This window comes from Semicossyphus pulcher, unplaced genomic scaffold (genome assembly GCF_022749685.1).
Source record: "Semicossyphus pulcher isolate SPU_LCO1_2020_fin unplaced genomic scaffold, fSemPul1.0.p SCAF_21, whole genome shotgun sequence".
Lineage (NCBI taxonomy): Eukaryota > Metazoa > Chordata > Actinopteri > Labriformes > Labridae > Semicossyphus > Semicossyphus pulcher.
In genome coordinates, this window is record NW_027211695.1 from 6,209,013 (window position 1) to 6,231,768 (window position 22,756).

The window sequence follows — 22,756 nt, forward strand, 5'->3', positions numbered from 1 at the left end:
GCATTATGTGATTGCGAAACTACCTGGGCTTGCATCTTGTGCTTCAGCGTTGGCATTCTGTACATAACATCCGCTCTCCGCCACACAGCGGTAGCTTGATAGCTCGGGAAGCAAACAGGGGTGAGGGAAATGTAAACTAAGGAGTAATCAAATCTGTTGAATGAGCTGGCGTGCTCGGGCAGGGGAGAGATAAGAGCCTGCGCTGTGTTCATATTAATCTCGGCACTGTTTATATCGCAGAAAGCAACCTCCTCTTCTATATTTAAACATGTAACCTTCAGGTGAAGCATCACTTGTCCTCTGACCTTTGTACGTAGCATGTAACATGGTTGTTTTGAAATCTTTTTCGCTCATTATAACTTGTTAGTGGCAGCGACAGGTGGCTCTAATTGTTTGCTTTAGCACCTTCCATTGTGTCGTGTGATTATGTCCAATCCGATCACATCACAGCGATCATATTAAACGAGCCAAACAATAACATTAGAGTAGTTTGAAAGCCCTCGCTGGGTTGCAACACGCTGCCACTATCCACAACAAAACACCCGACCCCGGTGACAGATTTTCACTCAGTCCCCTTCTGTCCTGTTTAGCCACAACAAAGAGGAATCCACCGTTTGCCTCAACTCGCAATTCACTGACCTTTCCGCTTTTGTTTTCCAGCGTCTCTTGCCTTTCTGCTGAGAGGGGCGGCTCAGGACAGGTCGTTTTACACTAAAATGGATCTGCGGGTGTTCGGGAGTCAAAGTGACAAATCAACAGGGCCCCGGCAGAGAAAGGATGTGTCAGGCTGTTGTTTTCTTTCCAAGCGTTGGACTGGCGAGTGTTTGGAGCTGATGTGTTGGATTTGTTCTGTGCTAACAGATGTTGTTGGGTAAAAAAAAAACAGCCCTCTGTTACAGATTCATTATGGTGACAGGTATGAATGAAGAAAAACAAAGGATAGAAACCTCTTAATCTGCATCATTAAATGAACACGTTCCTCTTAAAGGAATAATCTCGAACTTTTCCATTTAAATAAATATCTGTTAAGTCTCTATCTATCGCCGAATGACGTAACACAATGGTGATTGAGCCTGTGGCCCACTGATGAAAGCCTTTGCATTTGCAGTATATTGTGTTTTTATGGACTGGGTGTCTGTTTCGACATTCGCGGAATTCACAAGCGGCGCCCAGTTAGTGACGTGTTCTCCATCAGCCAGCAGTGGTTGGTCTGCCAGAGAGGGTAGGCGGAGCTAAGCGGCTGCTTTTCCGGTCTCTGCAAGTGTTGCGAGTAAACAGTAATCTACTATGGCTGAACAAACAAAGAAAAGATCGATGACTACAGATACAACTTCAAAAATGAGTGAAAATCCAAAGAAAGAGAAACAAATTTGACGCTCAGATAAAAAGGAAAGCGACCGTCAGTGAGGAAAATCAAGCGTTAGAAGCATGACAAAGACGTCTGGTTAAATCCGGATATGTGCTCCTGTAATTACCGATTATCGGCAGGGGGTCTCGCTCAAGAGCACGCAACTAAAATATTTGAGATTCTATCTTTAAGCGGGGTACACGCTACAAGATAAACGGGCCGATTTAGGGTCCGATCCCCCCCTTCTGACAGTCTGGATCACACACTCTGTTGATTATCACGTGGAACAAAATGAAACGCCAATGGGGAAGCAAGCTGCCTGAAGAAGCAGCCGCAGCCATGGCGACAAAACTTCATCCACTGAATTTTCAGTTGAAAGTCCAAGAACTATCATCACCAATTCTTCCTGCCCGTCGTCCGCCATGTTTGTTTACTCTAAAGTCTTGTTTGACTGCGAGACCTTTGCGAGATTTCCAGTTGTGAGAGTCGGGATTGTTCGTGAATGAATCGGTTTTGGCATAATCGTTGCTCTCCACACATTATAGGAGCAACACTCTTAAATCTATGACAATGGATGATGAAGTGTGCGCTAGGCCTTAAATGGTGCAACACATACTCACACTGAAAGCCAACAAACAATCTGGAATACAAATGGTAATTCCTGTGCAGAACCTTTTTTACACCAAAGCTAAACTTCAATCGCCTGACAGATGAGGCCAAGGAGAGTAATTTGCAAGCGAGCCGTAGTTAGGCCAGTCTCCAAATGATAAAGACATCAATCGTAATTCGGTGAAGGTGGCGGCTTTATCAATTCCTCGGCACGCGTGACGGCCTATTCATCTATGAAGGTTAAATATCACCAGCGAACGAGAGTCAATACCTCAGGATTGAAAATGGGCTTACTGTTGCCTGCCATTTCCATGGAAACAATGCTCTCGCGCTACCTCCCGCGGTCGGGCGTCCGTGTTTTTTCCTCTCTGTGGTTTCTCAAGGGCGTATTCGGAGGATGGGTCGGATGAAAGATAAAACAGAAAAAAAGTAGCGGGAAGCTGGTGTCATGATTTATTCAAAGGGGGGAGCTTGCAGGTCAAAGGGAATATATCCTCACAGCGTGCACGACTCCGGTGGGTGGTCCCTGCCTTGGACTTGCATTAAATTACAGCCCCCCTCATGCGATGGAGTTGAGTCTACAGGTGAGCGATGCAGAAAGGATGATAAATGTTTCCATGCACATTCATACTTGTGTGTTAAGCAGCATTATTCATGTCTGTTACAATATTTATCCCAAGCAACAATGACTGTATAGTGGAGCGTGACAGCAGCACTATACAACACTGTATATGTAGCTCGTCGTGACCTTGTGCACTACGCTACATTTCACTCTGTAAATTATTGGTTATGGCCCGCTGGTGGGTTGCACTTTACAGCAGAGAGGTGAGGAGGGTTACAGAGGTGTGGAGGAGTATGGCTGCAGTTCCATACATTCATTCTGTGTCATTTATAAAGAAGTACTGCGCTAGTACTCTTATAAAAAAAAATGGACGATGATCAAGCATTTCACCTCAAATCACAACATCATCTTTCAGCCATGTGAACTCTCAAGCTCTCCCCGCAGTATGAATCTTTCAAGACGTCAGATGATGAAATAAAAGCTCGCCGGCTCGCCGTGTTACAAAAACTGACCCCTGCCAAATAAATAAAGTGTTGCATTATGAAAAAAAGGAGGTGATGAATAGAAACGTGACTGTTAGCAGCGCGTGCGCGGCATATAAATGCTTCCTCGCCTCACTCGTCTTCTGCTGTATTCTCCTCTTGTAAGCTGCGTCTGATCATTTTTCAACTTCCTTCAGCCACTGTGGGAGACAAGGCAATAATGTTGTTGCATGATAATAACACGATGTCCTGCAGGTTGTTTCCATGCAAAAAATGAGAGTCCGTTAATATCCGTTTACAGGATGTAGATTGGGAGTAAATAAGATGTAAATAAAGGGGAAATGATGCAAGAGAAGGAAAGAAAAAGTGGGCCTTTTTTACTACGCCTAAGTAGCAGCCTAACACGATAAAGTTGAAACCTAGTAAAGTAGCAAAGTACACATATAAAAGCATAGAAACAGGGCTCAGGTTGATTCCTGAAAGGAATTTAAAGGAGACCTTAAAAAAGATACCGAGATACAAGCAGCACCTCAACAAATCGGGGACGCCTCGACACTGCTGTCACAAGCCAGGACTGTACGTCAGGGAGAGGGGAAGAGGTTACACAAAGGGCACCTCTCTTGTTTGATTGTCTCAACAATCATCCAATAACATGATACTCGGACAGTTCCTCCTCTAACGTGGCCCCGGATGGCCTTGTCACAGGAAGGAGCAACACAGCAAGACTCGCGCTAGTTCAACGAGGCATCACAGATCTGTAGAGGGTGTGAAATGGCACAGTGTTACACATATTGTATAGGGGGGAGGTATAGGGGATTGGAGGGAAATAAGAGAGAGGCAGATGAGCCCTGCAGTTTCATACTGTGTCGACTTTCCGGAGACTTCTCTCTTTCTTTATGGACGTCTCATTCGTCCTTCTAAAAAGACATCTCAGAGTATTTTTCTTAACTGCGCCAGAATATCCTCTTTACTAAATAACCACTAAATAACCGCTTTGTAAATTTAACTTCCAAAGATTGGATGTTTTAACTCAAATCATAGACATATAGGAGCCAACCCCTTCGGCCGGACATATACTTGCTTTTTAACCTTGCATTCGCGCACACAGCCGGCTGCGTCACGAATCGTAATTCTTCACATACTAGCTTCTGGAGGATACCTCAAGAGGGCACACCAGAGAGCTAAGGCCACATGCAACGACCGTATGTGCGGGATGTAAACAACAGATTTGGCGACACTCGAGAAAGTTACTATTATGTTAATTCTGAGACTGCCCGTACTCCGTTTCTCCAACATTTTCCTCCGTGCACGGACGTAACATTCCCGGACTTGTTTCCATTTAGTTTTACAGGTTTCCACGTCGACTTCTAAACTGGAACTTATCTGTCTCCAGCTGTTTTCACAGGCATGTTTGTCTCTGTGCAGTGGTAATGACACATCTTACAGATGTAGGTCATTGCAGACTTGGCCTATCAGCTTGTCTTCAAAGCTTTCTGCCATTGTTGTCCCTGCTGCTGAGTTAACCCTGGCACATCCCCTCTGCCTCTACGCTGGCCCTACTGTTCATGTGCATACTGCATCTCACGTACGTGTAGCCTTAATTTTTGAGGACGTGGATTTTTCTGATTGGAGGTCAGAAAAACTCGACTTTCGAGGTGTCTTGAACGCAGCATAAGGCATTACACAGCATAGTGTAACTTTACAACTGTCTATTGTGTGATCAAATCCCCCCACAAGGTTTTTGTTATTTAAATGAACGACACCTTAAGTAGATGTAATGTGTTATGAATCTAATTATAAAATCCCAACTCGTTAAAGGAAACTTGTTGCTCACTCAGAAGGCTTTAGTTCATCTTGCTATATTTGAATTTTTCATGGTTATGAAAGTGTTAAAGTAATGAAACAACTTTGTTTTTCCAGTCTGACAGCTACTGTGTCGGGAATGTAGGTGTACAAAAGGCTTCAAATTAAATTAGAACACTAAAAATATATATTTTTAATCATATCATAACGTGAGTTGTGAAGCAGATGTATTAGCGTTTCAATGATGTGTAGGTGAAGTGTGAGAGTGAGACGTGTGGATAAGGCTCTCTGCTCTCCATGTGCAGTTGAGAGTTAAATGTTGGATGTTATTACACTAAGTGCTGAAGAGGAAACCTGCAGGCAATAGATGTATTTTCAAAATAAAGGTCACAGCTGTGATTATTGTATTTAGAATGAGTTCAGTGAAGTGGAGGATATGAAGGGAAAGTCTTTTGTGTATAATATAAAGCACTTTTGTGAATGGGGATTACATGATACAGGATCACATATAGTCAGGAACTAATACCCCGTTCCCACCATAATTAGTGCGTTCCCATCATATCCAATCGGAGCCGAGGCGGGTCTACTGCAGAGTCATTTGACCCGGGTCTGAATGTCGATTGTAGCCTTTACCATAAAGCAAAAAAGGCGAGTGTTAGCAATTTTTTTGACCAGTGAGAAAACGGATTAAGTGGCTCAAAAGTTGGGGAAGTTAACCAACAACTGAGTCGGAGTAATGATCTCAATTTTAAGATGATTCTCGTCACAGAAAAGATCACGGGCCACTGTCAGCACGGAGCTCCGTGCCCCGTCCTCCTGCGCTCCCCGCCTTCCGCACCTTGGTTAAGCTGGGAGTCCACCCGGGCTGGGCCTACACTCCCTGGCACAGAAATAAGCGGCAACGTGCTGCCGTACTGCCACGTCTTAAAAATGCTAACAGTCTTACCTAACAGATGGCAACAGAGAAAATCGCACCGTCCTCCTTAAAGCGGCCGCTTCCAAGAGAATGACAGGAGAGGTGTGCTCGTTACCAGAGCTGTCACACAGCTATTTCAAGACTGCTCTACAATTAGACCTCTCCTCGATGGTTTGAAGGCATTTTTCTTTTTTTATTTCAATGTGACAATTTAATGTTAAAGATACTGAAAACGTGATTTTATTTAAAAGAAAACATCATTTTTTTCTTTATAGAAGCAAATTTGAGTCTAATCTTATAATCAGGGTCATATTATAATCGGACCAATTGTATGCTACGCTTCAGTTAAACCAACTATCCGGTCTGCGTGAGTTCCTACGTCTCCAAATGATTTTGATTGAAAAGTCTTGAAATAATTTGCATTATCTGTTTCAGTCTGACAAAGACATCTGTTATGACTTAGAAACGGTTTGCCAAATAGCAGTTTGTCTGGCGCGCTGTTGCATCTGAGCAGAAAGCTATTCAGTCTGCACCATGACTGTGCGTTATCACAGGAGCGCCTGCGCTCGCCCAAATCACCAATCAGCAGGAGCTGCTCGTCTGTATGAAAATGAAGCTGAGAGTGCGAAATTGTAAGTCTGCATCCAAATCTCAGGTATCACACCATATCTCCGCCTGCTCCTCTCCTCCCTCCATCTGGGGTAAACCAGCACAAACAAATGCTCGACTATTAGAAGACTCCAAGAGGGGAGGAAAAACAGGTGAGGTTAGGAATGAGGAAATGCAAATCTCTTAAAATGCAGGTGCACGCCACACAGAGCGAGTAAACAGACAAAAGCCATCTCTGATAAAATGACAGTGGAGTGGAGGTGGCAGCTTCTCCTTCTTTTCTCTCTCAAGCTTAGATTTCTCATTATCATTGGGAGGCAGCGGCGCAAACCAGTTAGCTCCAACGGAGGCCCTGCTTTGTCTCTTTATTGTGATTGGTTCAGTCAGCAGGGGGGGTGAGGGAAGATGGGGATGCTGGCTCTCTAACTCGCCCATCGATCCCGGCCTGGATCAAGCCTCTGCAGATCAGAGCGCGCACCATTTGCCCGTGCTGCATTTGGCCATGTATATCGTTCGGGTAATGGCCTATAAAGGATTGGTATTGACGTCTGGATGGAGGGTGAGACACGTAAACCCCCCGGGACTCCCGGTGTTGGCAGAAAAAGGTGAGGTCCTATGTCGGCAGTGCATGCCATAAAATGTTCTAAAAGGTGCTACGAGGTGAAAGGTTGGGTAAAAGGAAACACTCACAAGCTGAATCATTCTGCTCGGCCAATTCAGTGTACTTCCAGTGGAATCAATTTTGGCCCTACTTTCATGCCTGCACGCCTGTTCACAAAAGGGAAGCAGCACAAAAGGCTGATTTACATTTTGCAATGCAATGCAAATTCCTTGTTAGTAAGTACCTTAACATTTTCAAATCAAAATGATGCTGACTGGGTCTTTCACGCTCCCAGCCAAAAGCTTCCATGACAAGCATTTTCCTTTGCACTGTGTCGCTGAATTATTTTGTATTTTTTAACATTCAAACCATCCTCGTCTCTTGCTGCAGTATCTCACTGTGACACACATACAGAAGGTGGTCCTCTGTGCACAGGCAGCCAGGAGCTGTACCCCAGGTGGCTCAGGTGGCGTTTAACTGTCTTTCTGAAGGGACCTCAAACAGACTGACACGCTTTCTGTTCCAGGGCAGCAAATCTTTGACCTTAAAGTCACATAATTGTCAAACTACCTCGCCACTTTTCTACCAAAAGCCACAAAGTGTAAGAGACTAACCTGAGACGGAGGGAGCCCCCCTGCTCCAGGTGGACAGTCTGGCAACATGATCGTCCGCTTAGGCGTGCTGCACTGACAGGAGGGGGAGGGGTTTGACATGCTCCAGTTGCCATTGAGGAAGATGTCAGTGATGGACTGATCCACAGGTGGTGTGAACCAATCAGAGCCAGTGGAAGAACAGGGAAACTTCCTGAGGGGAAACAATGAAGGAAACATGAGACTGCTCAATAAAAGATCTGTGTTTGAAGACCAACACAGACTTTGTAGCGCACATGCACTTGTGAACTATGAGCTCTAAGCTCAGCAATAATTCCATTTTGCTTTTATGTTTCAGGAGTTTCATTAATTATTCATCTTATTCTGATCAGTTTGGTTTTCAAAATCGTGCTTGCACTCGTTTCTAGTGCTCCAGGACACTTGGCTCGGCTACAGCTTGTTTTACTTCTGGCGCAAACAGAGCTCAAACATGCATGACTCAATGTTTGCATAATCCACACACACAGGTGTTTGACTAATAGCCACATAAAATTACAGCTGGCAAAACTCAACATTTGAATAGTACTGTTTGGCATGAGTGCCTGTTCGCACACTGACATTCTGTAAGTAGTTCCTATAGTAACACTCACGGTATTGGGTCTCCATCCATGCAGCGCGTTCCAAAGCCAGGCGTGTTCACCAAGGTTTCCACCACCTGAGACACCTCCGCATTAGCTGGCATGTCATTGCTGTAGAGGGAACATAATGAAACAGCTCGGTGTGCAATAAGGTATTCAATTCCATCTTTCACAGTACAGTAGAGTGTGCATTATCGAGTATTTCTTGTTTTGTTTCAGCGCGGTCCACGGTCCCAATCGGTGCAGCCGTGGTCCAACTTTCCTTCTAAAAAGCTGAATCATTTACAGGATGACCTGCGCAGCCTTGGTAATATCAGAATGCTTGATATTTGCAAGCAGACATCTTTGAGGTTCTCCTCCGAGTCAAGATCACAGATCCTCCAAAGAGATGAGTCAGTGAAGAGTCGATAAGAGCTGTTTTGGAGTTAGGTGAAGCACAGCGAGCCGAGTCTGACTTTTAACCTCTTTCGTTGGTTTTGAACAGCGAAGATATTTTGATACAGGAGGCCCTTGAATCACTTCAGCGAAATAGTGTGAGCCAGAAGGATTGCACCAAGATAAATGACGAGTACTTACGTAGTTTGAGCAAAGTCTGATTGACAAAACTCTCTGAAATATGCCCCGATCACAACTGGTTATGAACGTGTTATCGAAGTCCTTTGATCTGTCCCCAATCACAGCTGGTTAGGATTTTAAACAGTTTATAATCTACCGTCACATTTGATTGGAAAAGTCGTCCAATCTGTCTTTCATATTGGCAAAGCAGAGGAGTTTAGATGATCACTAGTCTTAAACCTATCATGATATCTAAAGAGGGCCTGACAGGAAATGATGCATGTACATTGGGCGATTGACTGTGCGGGGTTTAAAGTAAATACTCGACAGCATTACTGCACGCCATTTGGATTATCTTAATCATCAGTGAGGGAGAAACGTTGGGTTTACCTCCACTTTTCTTTGGCTGAAGAGTCTTAATGTAAATCCAAGCACGTACCGACACAAGCCTGTTCAAGATTCTGTGTACAGTACCGGCTCTTCACAGCCTTTCATCATTATTTGAGTGTCTTGTACATATCGAAGCCCCGTGTCTCCGTTAAACAATCTTCCCATTCCAATTTCATTCTCATTACCAACCACACACACTCTGCCCTTTATCTTAAGGGTACCGGGGGAGTTAAAACACAGTGTTTCATAAAGACCATCATGATGGCTTCCTGCCAGCTGTGGCCACAGCCCCAGCCAACCATTTGGATTAATACAGTGTTCATTGTCTCATTTAGAGGCGTCTCCATGAAGGTCACGCGGTCATTTCCTTGACCACCAGCGAGCGCAGTTGAAGTGGTCCGATTGTAAAAATGGATTATGTGCAGCCATCTGTTTTGCAATTAACAATGGCTGGGTTAGCACGTTATTTAAGGTAATAAAACTATTGGACAGTTTCAAAATGAAGACTTGTGCACATACACAGAGGCGGTGGAACTAATGAATGGTTCATCTAGTCAAAATGAAACATCACAGGAGTAAGAGCTGAGACGATATTAGAAGAAAGTCAAATGAAGGCTACGTTATATTACAGGGGAAACCCTTTGGGGAATATTATATCAAGCAGTGTGTTCTTGACAAATTCTTTTGTGAGATGAAATAATCCGCATTTCTGCCACAGTTGTGAGCAGGCATCAAAGACTTATGCATTGTTAACTGTTGCCGTAACAACGCGAAGGCCAGACATGGTTCTGATCTCTGAAGGCTCCAAGGAGGTCATTCTATTGGAGCTAGCCATTCCCTGGGAGGACCGCATCGAGGAGGCCAACGAGAGGAAGAGGGCAAAGTACACAAGACTGCATAAACAACGGGTGGCGAACGAGGTGCGAGCCCATTGAGGTGGGTTGCAGAGGGTTCGCAGGCTAGTCCCTCTGCAGGGCCTACAACACGCTTGGCATCACAAGGGCCAGTAAGCTAAGGGCCATCAAGTTGGCCACAGAGACGATGGGTCAAGAGAGGAGAGCTGTGGTTGGGGGAATGCTACCTGGACACAAGCTGGGGCCTGATCAACCCCGGCTGGGTCGCCTGGGTGAGGGTGTATGACTGTTGAAAGACCCGAAACACCCAATAACCAAAGGAGATAGCATCAGTGGTGATGTGTCCAGGTGCATCACAAGATGATATAAATAAAAGTGCAACGATCCTCTGAATGAACTTTAGAGATAAAAGGCACACTACTTTTAAAATGTCTCATACAAGAGAAGTTCAAAGGGATTCTCTTGAGACTGAATGTCACTTCATGTTATGCCACTTTTGCGGACACTGTGCGACAAAGTCCATTTGGGAGTCGGCTCAGAATTCCCATGAAAGACTCTTGAAACCCCTGCTTGGGAGCCAGGATTGTATTCCCGAGGGTGAACTGGTCAGTCACTCTGTTAAAAAAGCTGTTTAGAGTTGAAACAAGCAATAACTGAAATCATGAAATTATTGTTATTGGATAGCGATGCATCTGCTGGGTGTTTATAGAAAGGTTGTTAGGTTGCCACTGATTGGTCGATGTTTTTTTCCCCCCATGTTTTTGGTTGTTGCATCACTAAGATGTTTGTTGCTCAGTGCTAAAGGCGTCTCCATGTACACCATGCAGTAATAATGGTGGTACAAGATGTAACAGCAAAAAGTCCATGTTTGAATGTTTCAGCACCATGGAGAGAGGCAGGCCATTTTCAATGTTTTAGCACAGTGGACAGAGAGTCACAGACAGACTGGATTAGTATGTTTCTGCACAGTGCAGGCAGCCGGAGAAGCACATTTAAAAGTTTTAGTTGCATTGTTTTTATGTAAGCAGAAACAGTGTGGGAGAAAAACACAACATTCGGACTGCTTGAAAAACAAGTCCCGAGTACTGCAAAAAATCTTCAGTAGAATAAAGTTCCAAACATGGTGAATAATGTTAAGATTAATAAAGTTTTGTTTATTTTTTGGTGAATGTTAAACTTTGAGAAGGCTGCTCCAGCAAAAGAGGAAGCACTAAAGTTAGTATAAAGTTGGTACTTTTATTATTTAAATGTCCACATTGCTTGCGTGAACTACTTTGTATTTCCGAATATGCTAGTTTGATTGCAAATTTACATATACACGTTTGTTAGTTCAGATAGTTCGAACATTTGTTTTAAGGATGGCACCAGAGGAAAGGTCATGTGACACTTAAGTGTTGAGGGTTATAGGCCTCAGACGACTGTTAGCGTATCACAGGAGGAGAAGCACAGGTGTTTATAGCGGCATTAATGATGGTTGTTTTCCATTTAGCTGCTTCAGTTTCAAGGTCCTGGTTGTGTGCATGCTGACTGCCTGTCATTGCTTTCTCAGACACCTGAGAACAGAACCATTGTTAAAGTTATTATTAACACCTGTGATTTTCCTCCAGTTTAAAGTCAAAATGTCCGCTGTGAGAAAAGCCCATGGAGCAGTATTTTGTTGCCAAATGCAGCCGTAGCACAACATACTATGGGTTTTGCATTTGTTTGAATATATATGACGGTTTCACCATGGTAACGAGGCTCAGTGTTTGTACAACTAAGAAGATGAATGTAAAGAAATAACGTTTATGAATGGAATTTTTTGTCTGTGTTGACTAGTTATGATTTCAGATCTATCAAACAGAGGTGTAGAACTACTTCAAAAGAGTGTAAAACTCTGCCCAAGAGCTAAAATTGTATTTCAGAGGAGAGTTAATTGTGCCGCAAAATCATCAAAGTGACTCCTTACAAAGTCAGGTAGGAATAAAACACCTGCAGGGCGGAGAGGTGCTGACGGATTCGCGTCATAAGAACATGTTATAAATACAGAGTCGAGATGAGTTGCATGTTTTAGATAGATGCTAGAACAAGTTGCGTGATGCATTATAGAATTTTTAAAGCAGTTTGTGATACAGAGGATGGATCTTGGAACCATTCGTAGCAGAGCACATCAATGTGTTGTTTTTATTCCTCTGCAATACGTCACGTTTGTTCTCAGCGGGTGCTGAAGTCCACCAAGGCTGCGGCTTGTCACCAAGTACGTCTGCAGATTCTCAATGACAGAGAGGCGAGCCGCCGCCAAGGAGGGGACAGTGCCCAGATCGATGACCTCAGCAGCAGAACGGAGAAAAAAAAATCTCTTTGCTATCAAGCAGCCGGAGCAGCACTGTGACATCTTTTTCTGTGGATTCTCTGTCTCTGAAGTATGAGTTTCTTACAGCCTGCTGGCCATCTAGTTGGCTTTGGTTGCTCTTGCAAATTTAACTTAATCTATTCACAGAGCCTCTACCTCTGATTACAGCCATGATTTGCAGGAGGTTTCTTTCCTGGAAAATGTTGTTGCTTGTTGGTAATACACGTATAACTGGAACAGTATTAATTTCGTAAACAAAAATTATGACGATAAATGTTGAAGACGAGATGATGTTGAGAAGAAAAACTCTGACGACACGTATGTTTTGTTTTCTTTGACAAGACAAGATGGGACTGGGATTTAAAATTCCTGATATTTTCCACGACTGTGTGTCTAATCTGGATTCTGCTTTTATGAAATTACTTTCTGTTGACTTTTGTTTTGTTGAGTCAGAAGTGTGTAAATTCAATGATGTTCAATGAGTTAAAGGTGCCGTTCTACTGAACTAAATGATATTGAGATGTGTCTCTAATTTTTTGCCCTCCTATTTACATCCATGAGGGGACCAGAACATGAGAAACACCTCTGAATATAATGCAGCTCAGCACAGCCCCACCACCAATTATGACCTTGATGCTGAAATATCATTGAATGAACACCTCTATGACAGCTTAGAAAAAAGCCTGTACATTACAGGCAACATAAAAGCAAATCTTATGGCCGGGCTGGTGTGTTGGATAACATTAGATTTTTCAGGTGTGCCTAATGAAGTGGCCGGTGAGTGTATGTGAAACTTTGCCATGGCAATAAATGTACTACAAAATATATTTTATCATAATGGTTCATATTTATTTATAATTAAAGCCGCAAGCGGCAATAAACGGGCCCTCGCACCCGTGTGCATGTCGGGGCGTGTCGCGGCCCCGGGGTGTGATGCAGCATCAAATATCAAATGCATGATTACAGTCTCTGCCTGAACAGATCTACATGGGAATTGGGGCCATGCTGATAGCACCACCTACTGGTGCACAGCACCTGGCTGCAGCACATGCAGTGGCTCATGCACACCCTGCTGCTGCAGCACGCCCCAAGGCTGCCTCGCATCCCACGGCTGCGATACATCCCAGCGTGGCCACGTGTGCGAGGGCCCGTTCATCGCCGCTTGCGGCTTTAATTGAAGTTGTATCTGTAGTCATCGATCTTTTCTTTGTTTGTTCAGCCATAGTAGATTACTGTTTACTTGCAATGCTTGCAAAGACCGGAAAAGCAGCTGCTTAGCTCTGCCTACCCTCTCTGGCAGACCAACCACTGATAGGTGATGGAAAACCCCATTGTGTTACCTCATTCAGCGATAGATAGTGACTCAACAGACATTTATTTAAATGAAAATCTTCGAGATTATGACTTTAAGTGAGGAATGGAGGGACAATCCTGAGTTCAGGGCCTGGATAGGACAAGTGGCAGGTGATGTACACATATTGCAAGACATGCAAGAAAACATCTGATATAGGCAACATGGACATGTCTGCTGTTAAAAGCCTTGCCACAGGACAGGGATACAAGAAGGTCAAGTCAAGTCAATGCGTCATGAATAACTGATGTCTGAGAAATAGAACTGGGGTTAAATGTGTCAGTACTACTTTGGAATATTGAGCCTCGCAGCCAGAAAGGCAATAACCAGAAAATGGCTTAAACCAGTCGCCCCAACTGTAGGGGACTGATATGACATCATTTATGAAATCTTTTTCACGGAATGGATCAGCTTCTCATCTGATGACGCTTCAGAAAAACAAATCTGAGGAATTCTGGAAGAAGTGGAAATCATATACTGCCCCAAAACACCCTTCTGTTCTTAATCAGTTTATATGTAAGTTCGAAACACCTGTATGTATACATATGTGTATTTTATTTACCTTTTTTTATGAATAGAAAACCATGTTGTAATTCATTTATTATTATTTTAATTTTTTTTTAATGTATTTTTTGGTTTTGCTTTTATGGAAGATAAGCAAGGACAACCTGTTTATATGGGCCTGAAAACACACTGCATTTATCTAGTGTAATTTTCTCTATAATAAATGTTGCAGAACACAAAAACAAACAAAGAAATGAGTAAGCATTTTCGTCTAAAGACTAAAATAACTGCCAAAATCAAAACTGAATGAAGTATTATTTAGATTACATAAAGTTCAAAATCACACTTGTAAATCTAAATTAAAATATCTGCTGAATTGGGTTAAAATGCCATAAAAAATACACTCTCAATAAACAATAATGTTGTTACCTGTAAAAGGTGGTTTGAGGCAGACCGTACATCCAGGGTTGCAGCTCCAAATTGGGATATTCGGTGAACGGTGGGACGATGAGCGAGAAGATCAGAGAGAGGCAGACGAAGGCAGCAGGCAAGATCACCTAATAGGACAGGGACGAATATCAAGACAGAACAGATGATTAAATAGTCCCTGCATTGACGTTTTACACATGTATATAATGTGACTTCAGCTGTAGAAACAGACTCAATTCATGTCAGAATATACAATAATATGATTATGAGTGATTAAATTATAGCATGTCTCCTTTAAATGGAAAAAAGGCTGCATGGGTGATATGCATGCATGACAATGTGTATAAGCATGACAGCACAAGATTCAATGCAAGATCAATTTCATCATCCTCGTCCCCCCCCCTCGCTGTCATTACGTGCTACAAAATGACTGATGCAATCGCCAACAAGGCCGGGCCGTCGCAATAACGCCTGCACATTAATATGCTCCGCACCAACTTGTTTGGGCTCTTCTGCACGCTTTATGCGTTTGATTAAACACTTCCTACTCTGCCACCATCATCTGGCCACTCAGATATAATTAGTTTCTCGCTATTGTTTTTTTTTTTTTTTTGTGTGTGTGTTATTTCTTGAAAACCTCGCGGCCGCCAAAGCTTCCCCTTATCCTCTTTAACCCCCACCAAATCCAATCCTCTTTTCTCCGTCATGTAATTCTCTTTTCATTTCATTGTTAGAGCTGACAAAAAGGTCAGCGGGAAAAGGAAAAAAAAAAAAAAGCTTGATATCTTTAATGTTTAATCACTTGTAGGTCGGGGCGCTCTCGGCAGAAAGGGGGGGGGGTTTGCGTACACTTGATTAATTGCGGAGCGTGCAATTTGCCGGGCCGATTCAAGACGCTACAATTGAAACGCCGGGAATTTACTGCGGCCATGGAAATGTGCTCGGGAGAAAGATAAAGAGCAGCAATGAGGGTGCAAAAGGAAGAACTATTCTTCTTATTTCTGTTTCTCTCCCTCTTTCTCTCTCTCCCTCTCTCTGTCTCGACAGTAATTGCAGGTGACAGCTGGTTCTTCTTCCATTGAGAGAGAGAAGTCATTATGCTCACAAAGCCGAAGCGCTCCCATGAACAATGCATGAGTTTATCTCAAGTTTGAGGGGCTTTAAAGAAGCGGATAGGATTAGACGCAAACCGGGTGTAAACACCAAAACACTATTACGATGTGTTTTATTTCCTGCAAAGTCAAACGGCTCATTAGATTGAGTTAGTTTCCTCTGCAAACATTAAGTCAACTCAATTTCATTTGTGAATAATGGCCGTATTTCCGCACCTTGCGTTAAAGTGGATAACAGCATCACCTTGGATATTTTTACTGTTTAGAGGGTCTTTTTCTTTTCGCAGCGTTCCACAAAACGCCTGAGTTAATGTTTTGTCATTTCCAGCGGGTGAATTATGTCCACAACAGTAAACAGAAAGAAAACAGAAGCAATAATTAGATTCAAACACAACAGAAATAATCCACAAAGTACATCCTCCCATTGAGCTCCTGCGACTCGCCGCACTCCTCCCTGGTTCTGACGTTGCCAAGACTCGCCTGTCCCCAACTTTCATTCCCATAAATCACTCCTTTTGTACAACACGCCATAATCTCCTTTATATTCCCCTAACCGCTTGTATTGGAGGAGATTACCTCACCACACAATCATATCTGCTGACAATGGGAGCTGTTGACATGATGGGGAGGGGGGGAGAGAAACCTGCAGCCAAATGAATAAAGAGGGAGAGGTAGGAGGTGCGCCCTTGCAGACAATGGGCACCCTTGTACGTACACACTCGCACACTCATCCTCTGAGCCTGCTCTGCGTCCCCACTAAAGAGGGACGTCCAAGACTGACAGTGACTAATGGGGATTGGTACTGCAGCAAATTACAAGAAGAGCTGTACACCTAACAGAGGTGAAACATTGTTCTCTCTCTCTTTGCTGCAGCACACCTGAGAGCGTGAGCCTCACTTCCGTCCTTTTCAGTTCTGATTAATTCAGTATCATGGCAGCTGTCATAACCGACGCCATTATGTGATATTTACATACACAATTTAAGCCAGAACTCACTTCTTAGACTTTTGTGCGTGGGGAAAAAATCAGTACCTGATTGAAATTGCTTTTGACTCGTTTAACTTGCGTTTATTTATCGGTTTTGACGTTTCAAATTGTCTTGATCACATACAAAATAATACAGACGTCCGCTTAACGGTCTGATAGCCGCGTTTCATCTCTTAATTGTAAAGCGATCACTTTTAATACGTGGCGAACAAAAGAACATGATTAGCACGCGGCTAAATGAAGGGAAAACAAATCAGGGGTGTCACTTTGCATTTATGGTGCCAATCACGGCGATCAGGTGGAACTGATGGGCCTCTTCCTGACGCCAACATGAACACTGTTTGTCAACGCAGCCACACAAACATGTCTCAACAGTCCCATGGCCACAGAGCGGGGGACTTAGAGTTAAATGTAAAGGTTTCAGAGGGATTCATAAATCATAGAAGCAACACACCAATCAGCCATAACATTATCACCACTGACAGGTCGAGTGACTAGCATTGATTATCTCTTTACAATGGCGCCTGTCAGTAGCTGGGATGTCTATGCAGCAAGTAAACTTATTGTCCTCAGTGCTGACGTGTTGGAAGCAGGAACAATTTGGCAAGCGTAAGGATGTGAGTGACTTTGAAAAGGGCCAAATTCCTGAAAAAGTTAATGCTGGTTCTGAGAGAAAGGTGTCAGAACATGCAGAGCATCGCAGTTTGTTGTGCATGGGGCCGCAGATCGGTCAGGGTGCCCATGCTAACCCCTGTCCACCACTGAAAGCGCCTACAATGGGTACGCGAGCATCAGAACTGGACCACGGAGCGATGGAAGAAGGTGGTCTGATGAATCACGTTTTGTGGATGGCTGGGTGCGTGTGCGTCGCTTACCTGGGGAAGACATGCCACCAGGATGCAATATGGGAAGGAGGTGAGCTGGCGGAGGCAGTGTGATACTTTGGGCAATGTTCTGCTGGGAAACCTTTGGTCCTGCCATTCATGTGGATGTTACTTTTTTGACACGTACCACCAACCTAAACATTGTTGCAGACCAAGTGTCATGGAAACGGTTTTCCCGAAAGGCAGTGGCCTCTTTCAGCAGGATAATGTGCCCTGACACACTGCAGATATGGTTTCAGCACGAGTTGAAGGTGTTGACTTGGCCTCGAAATTGTCCAGATCTCAATCCAATGGAGCATCTGTGGGATGTGCTGGACAGACAAGTCCGATCCACGGAGGCCCCACCTCGCAACTTACAGGACTTAAAGGATCTGCTGCTAGTGTCTTGGTGCCAGATACCTCAGCACACCTTCAGAGGTCTAGTGGGGTCCATGCCTCGATGGGCCAAAAGGGGGTCCTTGACAATATCAGGCAGGTGGTCATAATTTTATGGCTGATGGGTGTAAGCACTAGTCTCAATAATTGCATCCTTTGGGAGGTGAAGATGATTATTGTACGAGTAGCTTTCTGACATCATTCTGGTTGCTGCTGTTGACATTTCTCAAACCCTTCCTTTCATATCTATCTCTCCTTCTGTGTCAATTTCTTCCTCCGCAAAATTCCCCGACTCTTGACTCCATGAAGAAGGATGACATGAACGTCTCCCTCCATTTTTTAAATGAGCTTTCTCTATCATATATGTCGTTAACTGATTTTGAAAGCCAACATGTACTTCTTAAATCCTACCTTGATCCTCCCATGCACCCTTCCGAGTATAACCCTTCAATTCATCAACATGACAGACTGAGGCCATTACCTGGGCAATGAGTCCCTTGCGGCTCCTCCGGGCGTTGTGGAAGCGCTTGATGAAGAGCGCCAGGAACTGCCTCCTGATTAGCCTCCACCCGGTGACGACCGAGGATCCCCTCCCACTGACGCTGGCGTTCCTCTTTGAGTCTGGGCATTAAGATGCAGTGTTATTTATCATGTATGCATGTGTAACAGAGCTGATGAGCACGCTTTAGAGCACAGCTAATGGGCTGATCAAATATAAGTTAAACCTGTCAGCTGCTCTTACTCATCCCTCAGTCTAGCGGCCTGTTTTGAGTGCGACTCAGGAGGGAGAAAGGTGATAAACAAGAGCTGCTTCACGTCTCACGCTCTCCAAGAATACAGCGACAAAAAACTGAGCAGAGTGGTCATTAAAATAAAAAAGCAAATTCTGATTGAAAACCATTTTCATGCTGAAAAACATTGTAAGAAAGTGAATTTCTTTCGTTAGGGCGAAATTGAAAAAGGTGAATAGACAGGTTAGATAATGCCGGATGAATTGGCAGGAAACTCTGAAGACGGAGCTCTTGTTTGTGCCCTCTTTTCAGAACGGCCACTGAGGTGAAACAGTCAATTTGAAGCCGCTCTAAATGAAGTTATTAACTGAAGAGGAAGAGGTGTGTGGGGGGAACAGACGTTCGGTGGTATAATAAAGTCAAATTGCCAGTGTAGAGAGAATATAGTTCCTACCTTCCACTTTGCTTGTGATTTTTTCCTTCAGTTCTGCACGAGAAACAGAAAGTAAACTCACAGTTAATCAAGCTTCCCATAAGAAAAGAACTGCATGATAAACTGGAGAAACTTGCCCGTCATTCCTTTGACTCCTGTTTTACTGTGGACGCTGGCTTTGCTGTTCCGCTTGGATCCGCGTGAGCTCCTTCCTCTCACCAACAGCTCCTTTGTTGCTGTGGGAATACAAATAAGATATGTTGTTTCTGGCCTGACCCAATTTAGGGTTATAAATAACAATAAGAATAGCAACCTGCCCTGCAAGACGCCGCATTATTCCCTGTAAAAGCACAACACCCAGGTGTGTTAGGGAAGGCGAGGAATACGGATTTTCTTTTCGACTAAACTGGGAAGTTGTTCGGTGAAACACAGGTGAATGCAGCAAATAAAGGAGCGGAACGTGTATCCACTGAGGTCAGCTAATGAGAGAACTGGTTGGACGTCTAGTTAACAATAAAGTCGAGCAGATTCTTGTGGGTGTGTATTGAGGTTTATGTTATAAAATAGCCCAAATATGTTGGTTTATTCTTCAAGCTGAGGCCTTGTCTTCAACTTCAAGTACTTTAACCGAACACCAGTCTGTATTTGAGCCTCAGATAAATCACTATAAAGAGATATGGTACAATGCTTTACCCACTTATCTTGAGAAAATACAGATTTTACAGAACAAGGTTAATGCTCCTGTTGACCCTGCATTCGACTGCTCGTCGTCCTGAATGCAGCTTCTTGCACAATGCTTTTATAAGGTTTCATGTTGTTCATGTGCTCAATGACAGACATAGTGAGCTTATTCAGATTCTCTTTCGCTTTCATTGAATAAAACCAGGGTAACGCTCCTTAAACAGGGTATAATACAAACTCAAATGTACGACCTTTCGTCGTTTCAAGAGGTTCAGACACAAACTTTTACACTACTGTAAAATGTTAAAGCTTTTATATCCTGACTGGTCTAAATTCATTTTAATTGAACTGTTACTTTCAACTGCCGTATGTCTCTTTTTATTGGATCTTTCCTATTTAATCAATGTTTAGAATGAATGCCTTGGGACCATTAGTTTGACTTTGATGTGTTGCTGGATGCAGGGTTAACGTTAGCCCAGATGTACCGGTTGTCCGACAGATAAAAATATCAACAGCCAAATATCCGGTGGGAAAATATGCAAAATAAACAAATAATCTATCTGCAATAATAAATTTGATATTGCTTTAAGTAAAAGACGCATTGCCAAGAGAACTTAAATCTAAACTCCAGCAGCCTTGACCGATGATGATGGCGATGGCGGGTTGAAATTCCACACGGCCTGCGGAACTATGATCTGGGATTTCAGGGAAATCTCCTGCGACTGGGCAAAGCTGGCAAAGACCGCCAGCACAATTCCCGCTTCGAGTGTGGCTGCAGAGTGCAGATTCTCGCTTCAGAACCGGATAAAAACAGCCCAGAGGAGCCGCCTCTTAGGTTAATAACTCGCAAGTTGTCCCAATGGGTTGGATGGCTTCAACTTTGCAAAAGCAGCGGAGCAGTTCTGATCAGTGAAACCCGACCGCAAAGTGACCTAAACGGCAATTTGACAAACGCAAATTTATATATATATATATTGGCTTCTTTATGTAGCTTATTGTAAAGTTTTTTTAATCAACGTTAATTAAATGCAAAGTGATTTACCATGATGTCTAATAAATTAATTAATGTCAAATTAATTAAGCATATATGGCTATTCAAAGCATATGTCCCAAAGTTTTTATATATGGCGGGAATTCTGGAATATTAACGGACACATTTGTCATCAAATATTCTTTTTTCTGAATAAACTGTAACTACAATTATAAGTTTATAAGTAGTATGCGTGTACAGGTAAGGCAAGCACTTAAGAAATGTGCTTTTGCAAACATCACTACAAAAGGTGACTTGTACGCTGGTCGCAGCATCAACATGAGATAAGGACGTTTTTGTAAATGCAGTTTGTTACAGTGATTTGAGATATTTTTTAAGACATGTACAGGTCGTGTGGAATGAAAAAAATGAGGCTTTGTTTGGTGGCATCATTGAGAAACATCCTTGCAGTGCAGAAGTGCCCTGCTGTGTGGCTGCCAGACTCGGCCGGAGGAACGAGAGGTTGATTATTTTCATTCCTGTAATGCATTCAGGGAGTCGATAGCTATGACAGCAACGGTGGCATAATTGTTGTTCCATTAAGAAGTTGTTACAAGTGGAAATCCAATGATTAAACAGGGATGAATATTACCAATCTGTGCGAGTGTGAGTGCAGCCTTACTTGTTATTTCTGCGTCCACTCCTGTGTCTTCTGCCACTTTGAGAAATATCTGTGAAGCAAACACATTGAGGATGAATATAGTATCTTATACGAGCATTATTATTTAAATAAATTATTTATTTAAATAAATATGACAGACCTTTTTGTAGTGCTTAAACTCCCTCAACAAGTGTCGACAGATTTAATGTTATCCCTGTCTGGTTTCTGCTTACACTCAGAGACCCTAACCTTCACTTGAGCACCTGCCAAACGGCCTCTTCAGGAGCACTGCCCCCTCTTGACTTTCATTAACTCAGGCCATATGTCAAAATAAATAAATCTCCATATTTGTGAAACATTTCCAGATGACCTCCCCTGATTTTATTGTGCTGCGTGTGTTAAATGCTTTAAAACCTGCCCTCTTAAAAGTCTCGACACACTTCTGGAAGAGCCTGCAAAATTCATCATTTTGTACTGAGCGTGATTTTATGTGGAGAGTGAAAAAACACACGAAACAGAGAAACTGCTATCATAAAACACTCAAAAATGCAAGTACTAAAACAAGTTATTCCTAACAATCACTGCAGTAAATGTTTTTATATGACTAACTCCTGTAAAGAAAGCCCTTTTATTAGCGCCGACGATAGACAATCTCGACGTGTAGTGTGGTCGGACTTCAAAAGAAAACACGGACGGATGAAATGACCTTGTTGTGTCTGAATTTTAGAAACTCAAAAGGAATTATTTACGTTGCCTGCGGGCCACAAGTGTCTGATAGTCGGAGTTACACGAAGAGCATTAAGCAACAGTCACTCAACTTTATGAGCCAAGACTGGTCCGCACGTCAGAGTCATTTATACAGGAGAAGTCCGTATATAACAATGACTCACTGCACTGCAAGGAAAATGCTAATTGATTAATTCCTTTTAAAGATTTGTCTTAATGCTAATCAGAATGTACGGCACTTAGCAAACATGTACTGCATGGAAGTTTGACGTCCTCGCTCCAGACGACCTTTCCCACATTTTTAAATAAGCCAAGGCTGCGGTCGAAAAGTCTGTGGAAAAGTTGATGGAAAGCGTCATGATGTCAAGGAAAGGCGAGGAGAATTCAAAGAGGTGAGGAAAAGACAACTGCACTTACACTGGGCGGATACTGACTGATGTCACGTAGTAAAAAAAACTACAATCTAGAGATGATGGACTACAAGGAGCGCAGCCGCCCGGTGCGATCTTACCGCGTTGTTTCATGCAGCCATAAAAACGTGGACAACTCGGTGATAAATGTGACCTCACTAAGATGTTTATAGTGTGTGGACCAGCAGCATCAGTCTGAGGAGCTGAGAAGTG

The 22,756-nt window shown here is 43.2% G+C and overlaps 1 protein-coding gene across 1 annotated transcript in view; it reads right to left on the bottom strand.

Annotated features, from left to right (window-relative positions):
• LOC138600967 (phospholipid-transporting ATPase ABCA1) overlaps positions 1 to 22,756 on the bottom strand; it is a 173,481-nt gene that overhangs the window by 74,511 nt on the left and 76,214 nt on the right. The window contains exons 25-31 of the mRNA XM_069672533.1: positions 21,425 to 21,477; positions 19,233 to 19,381; positions 19,117 to 19,149; positions 18,413 to 18,552; positions 14,574 to 14,701; positions 8,171 to 8,269; positions 7,545 to 7,734 (exon numbers count right to left, since the gene is read on the bottom strand). Coding sequence (XP_069528634.1) covers positions 7,545 to 7,734; positions 8,171 to 8,269; positions 14,574 to 14,701; positions 18,413 to 18,552; positions 19,117 to 19,149; positions 19,233 to 19,381; positions 21,425 to 21,477 — 792 coding nt within the window. The remainder of the gene's footprint in view (positions 1 to 7,544; positions 7,735 to 8,170; positions 8,270 to 14,573; positions 14,702 to 18,412; positions 18,553 to 19,116; positions 19,150 to 19,232; positions 19,382 to 21,424; positions 21,478 to 22,756) is intronic.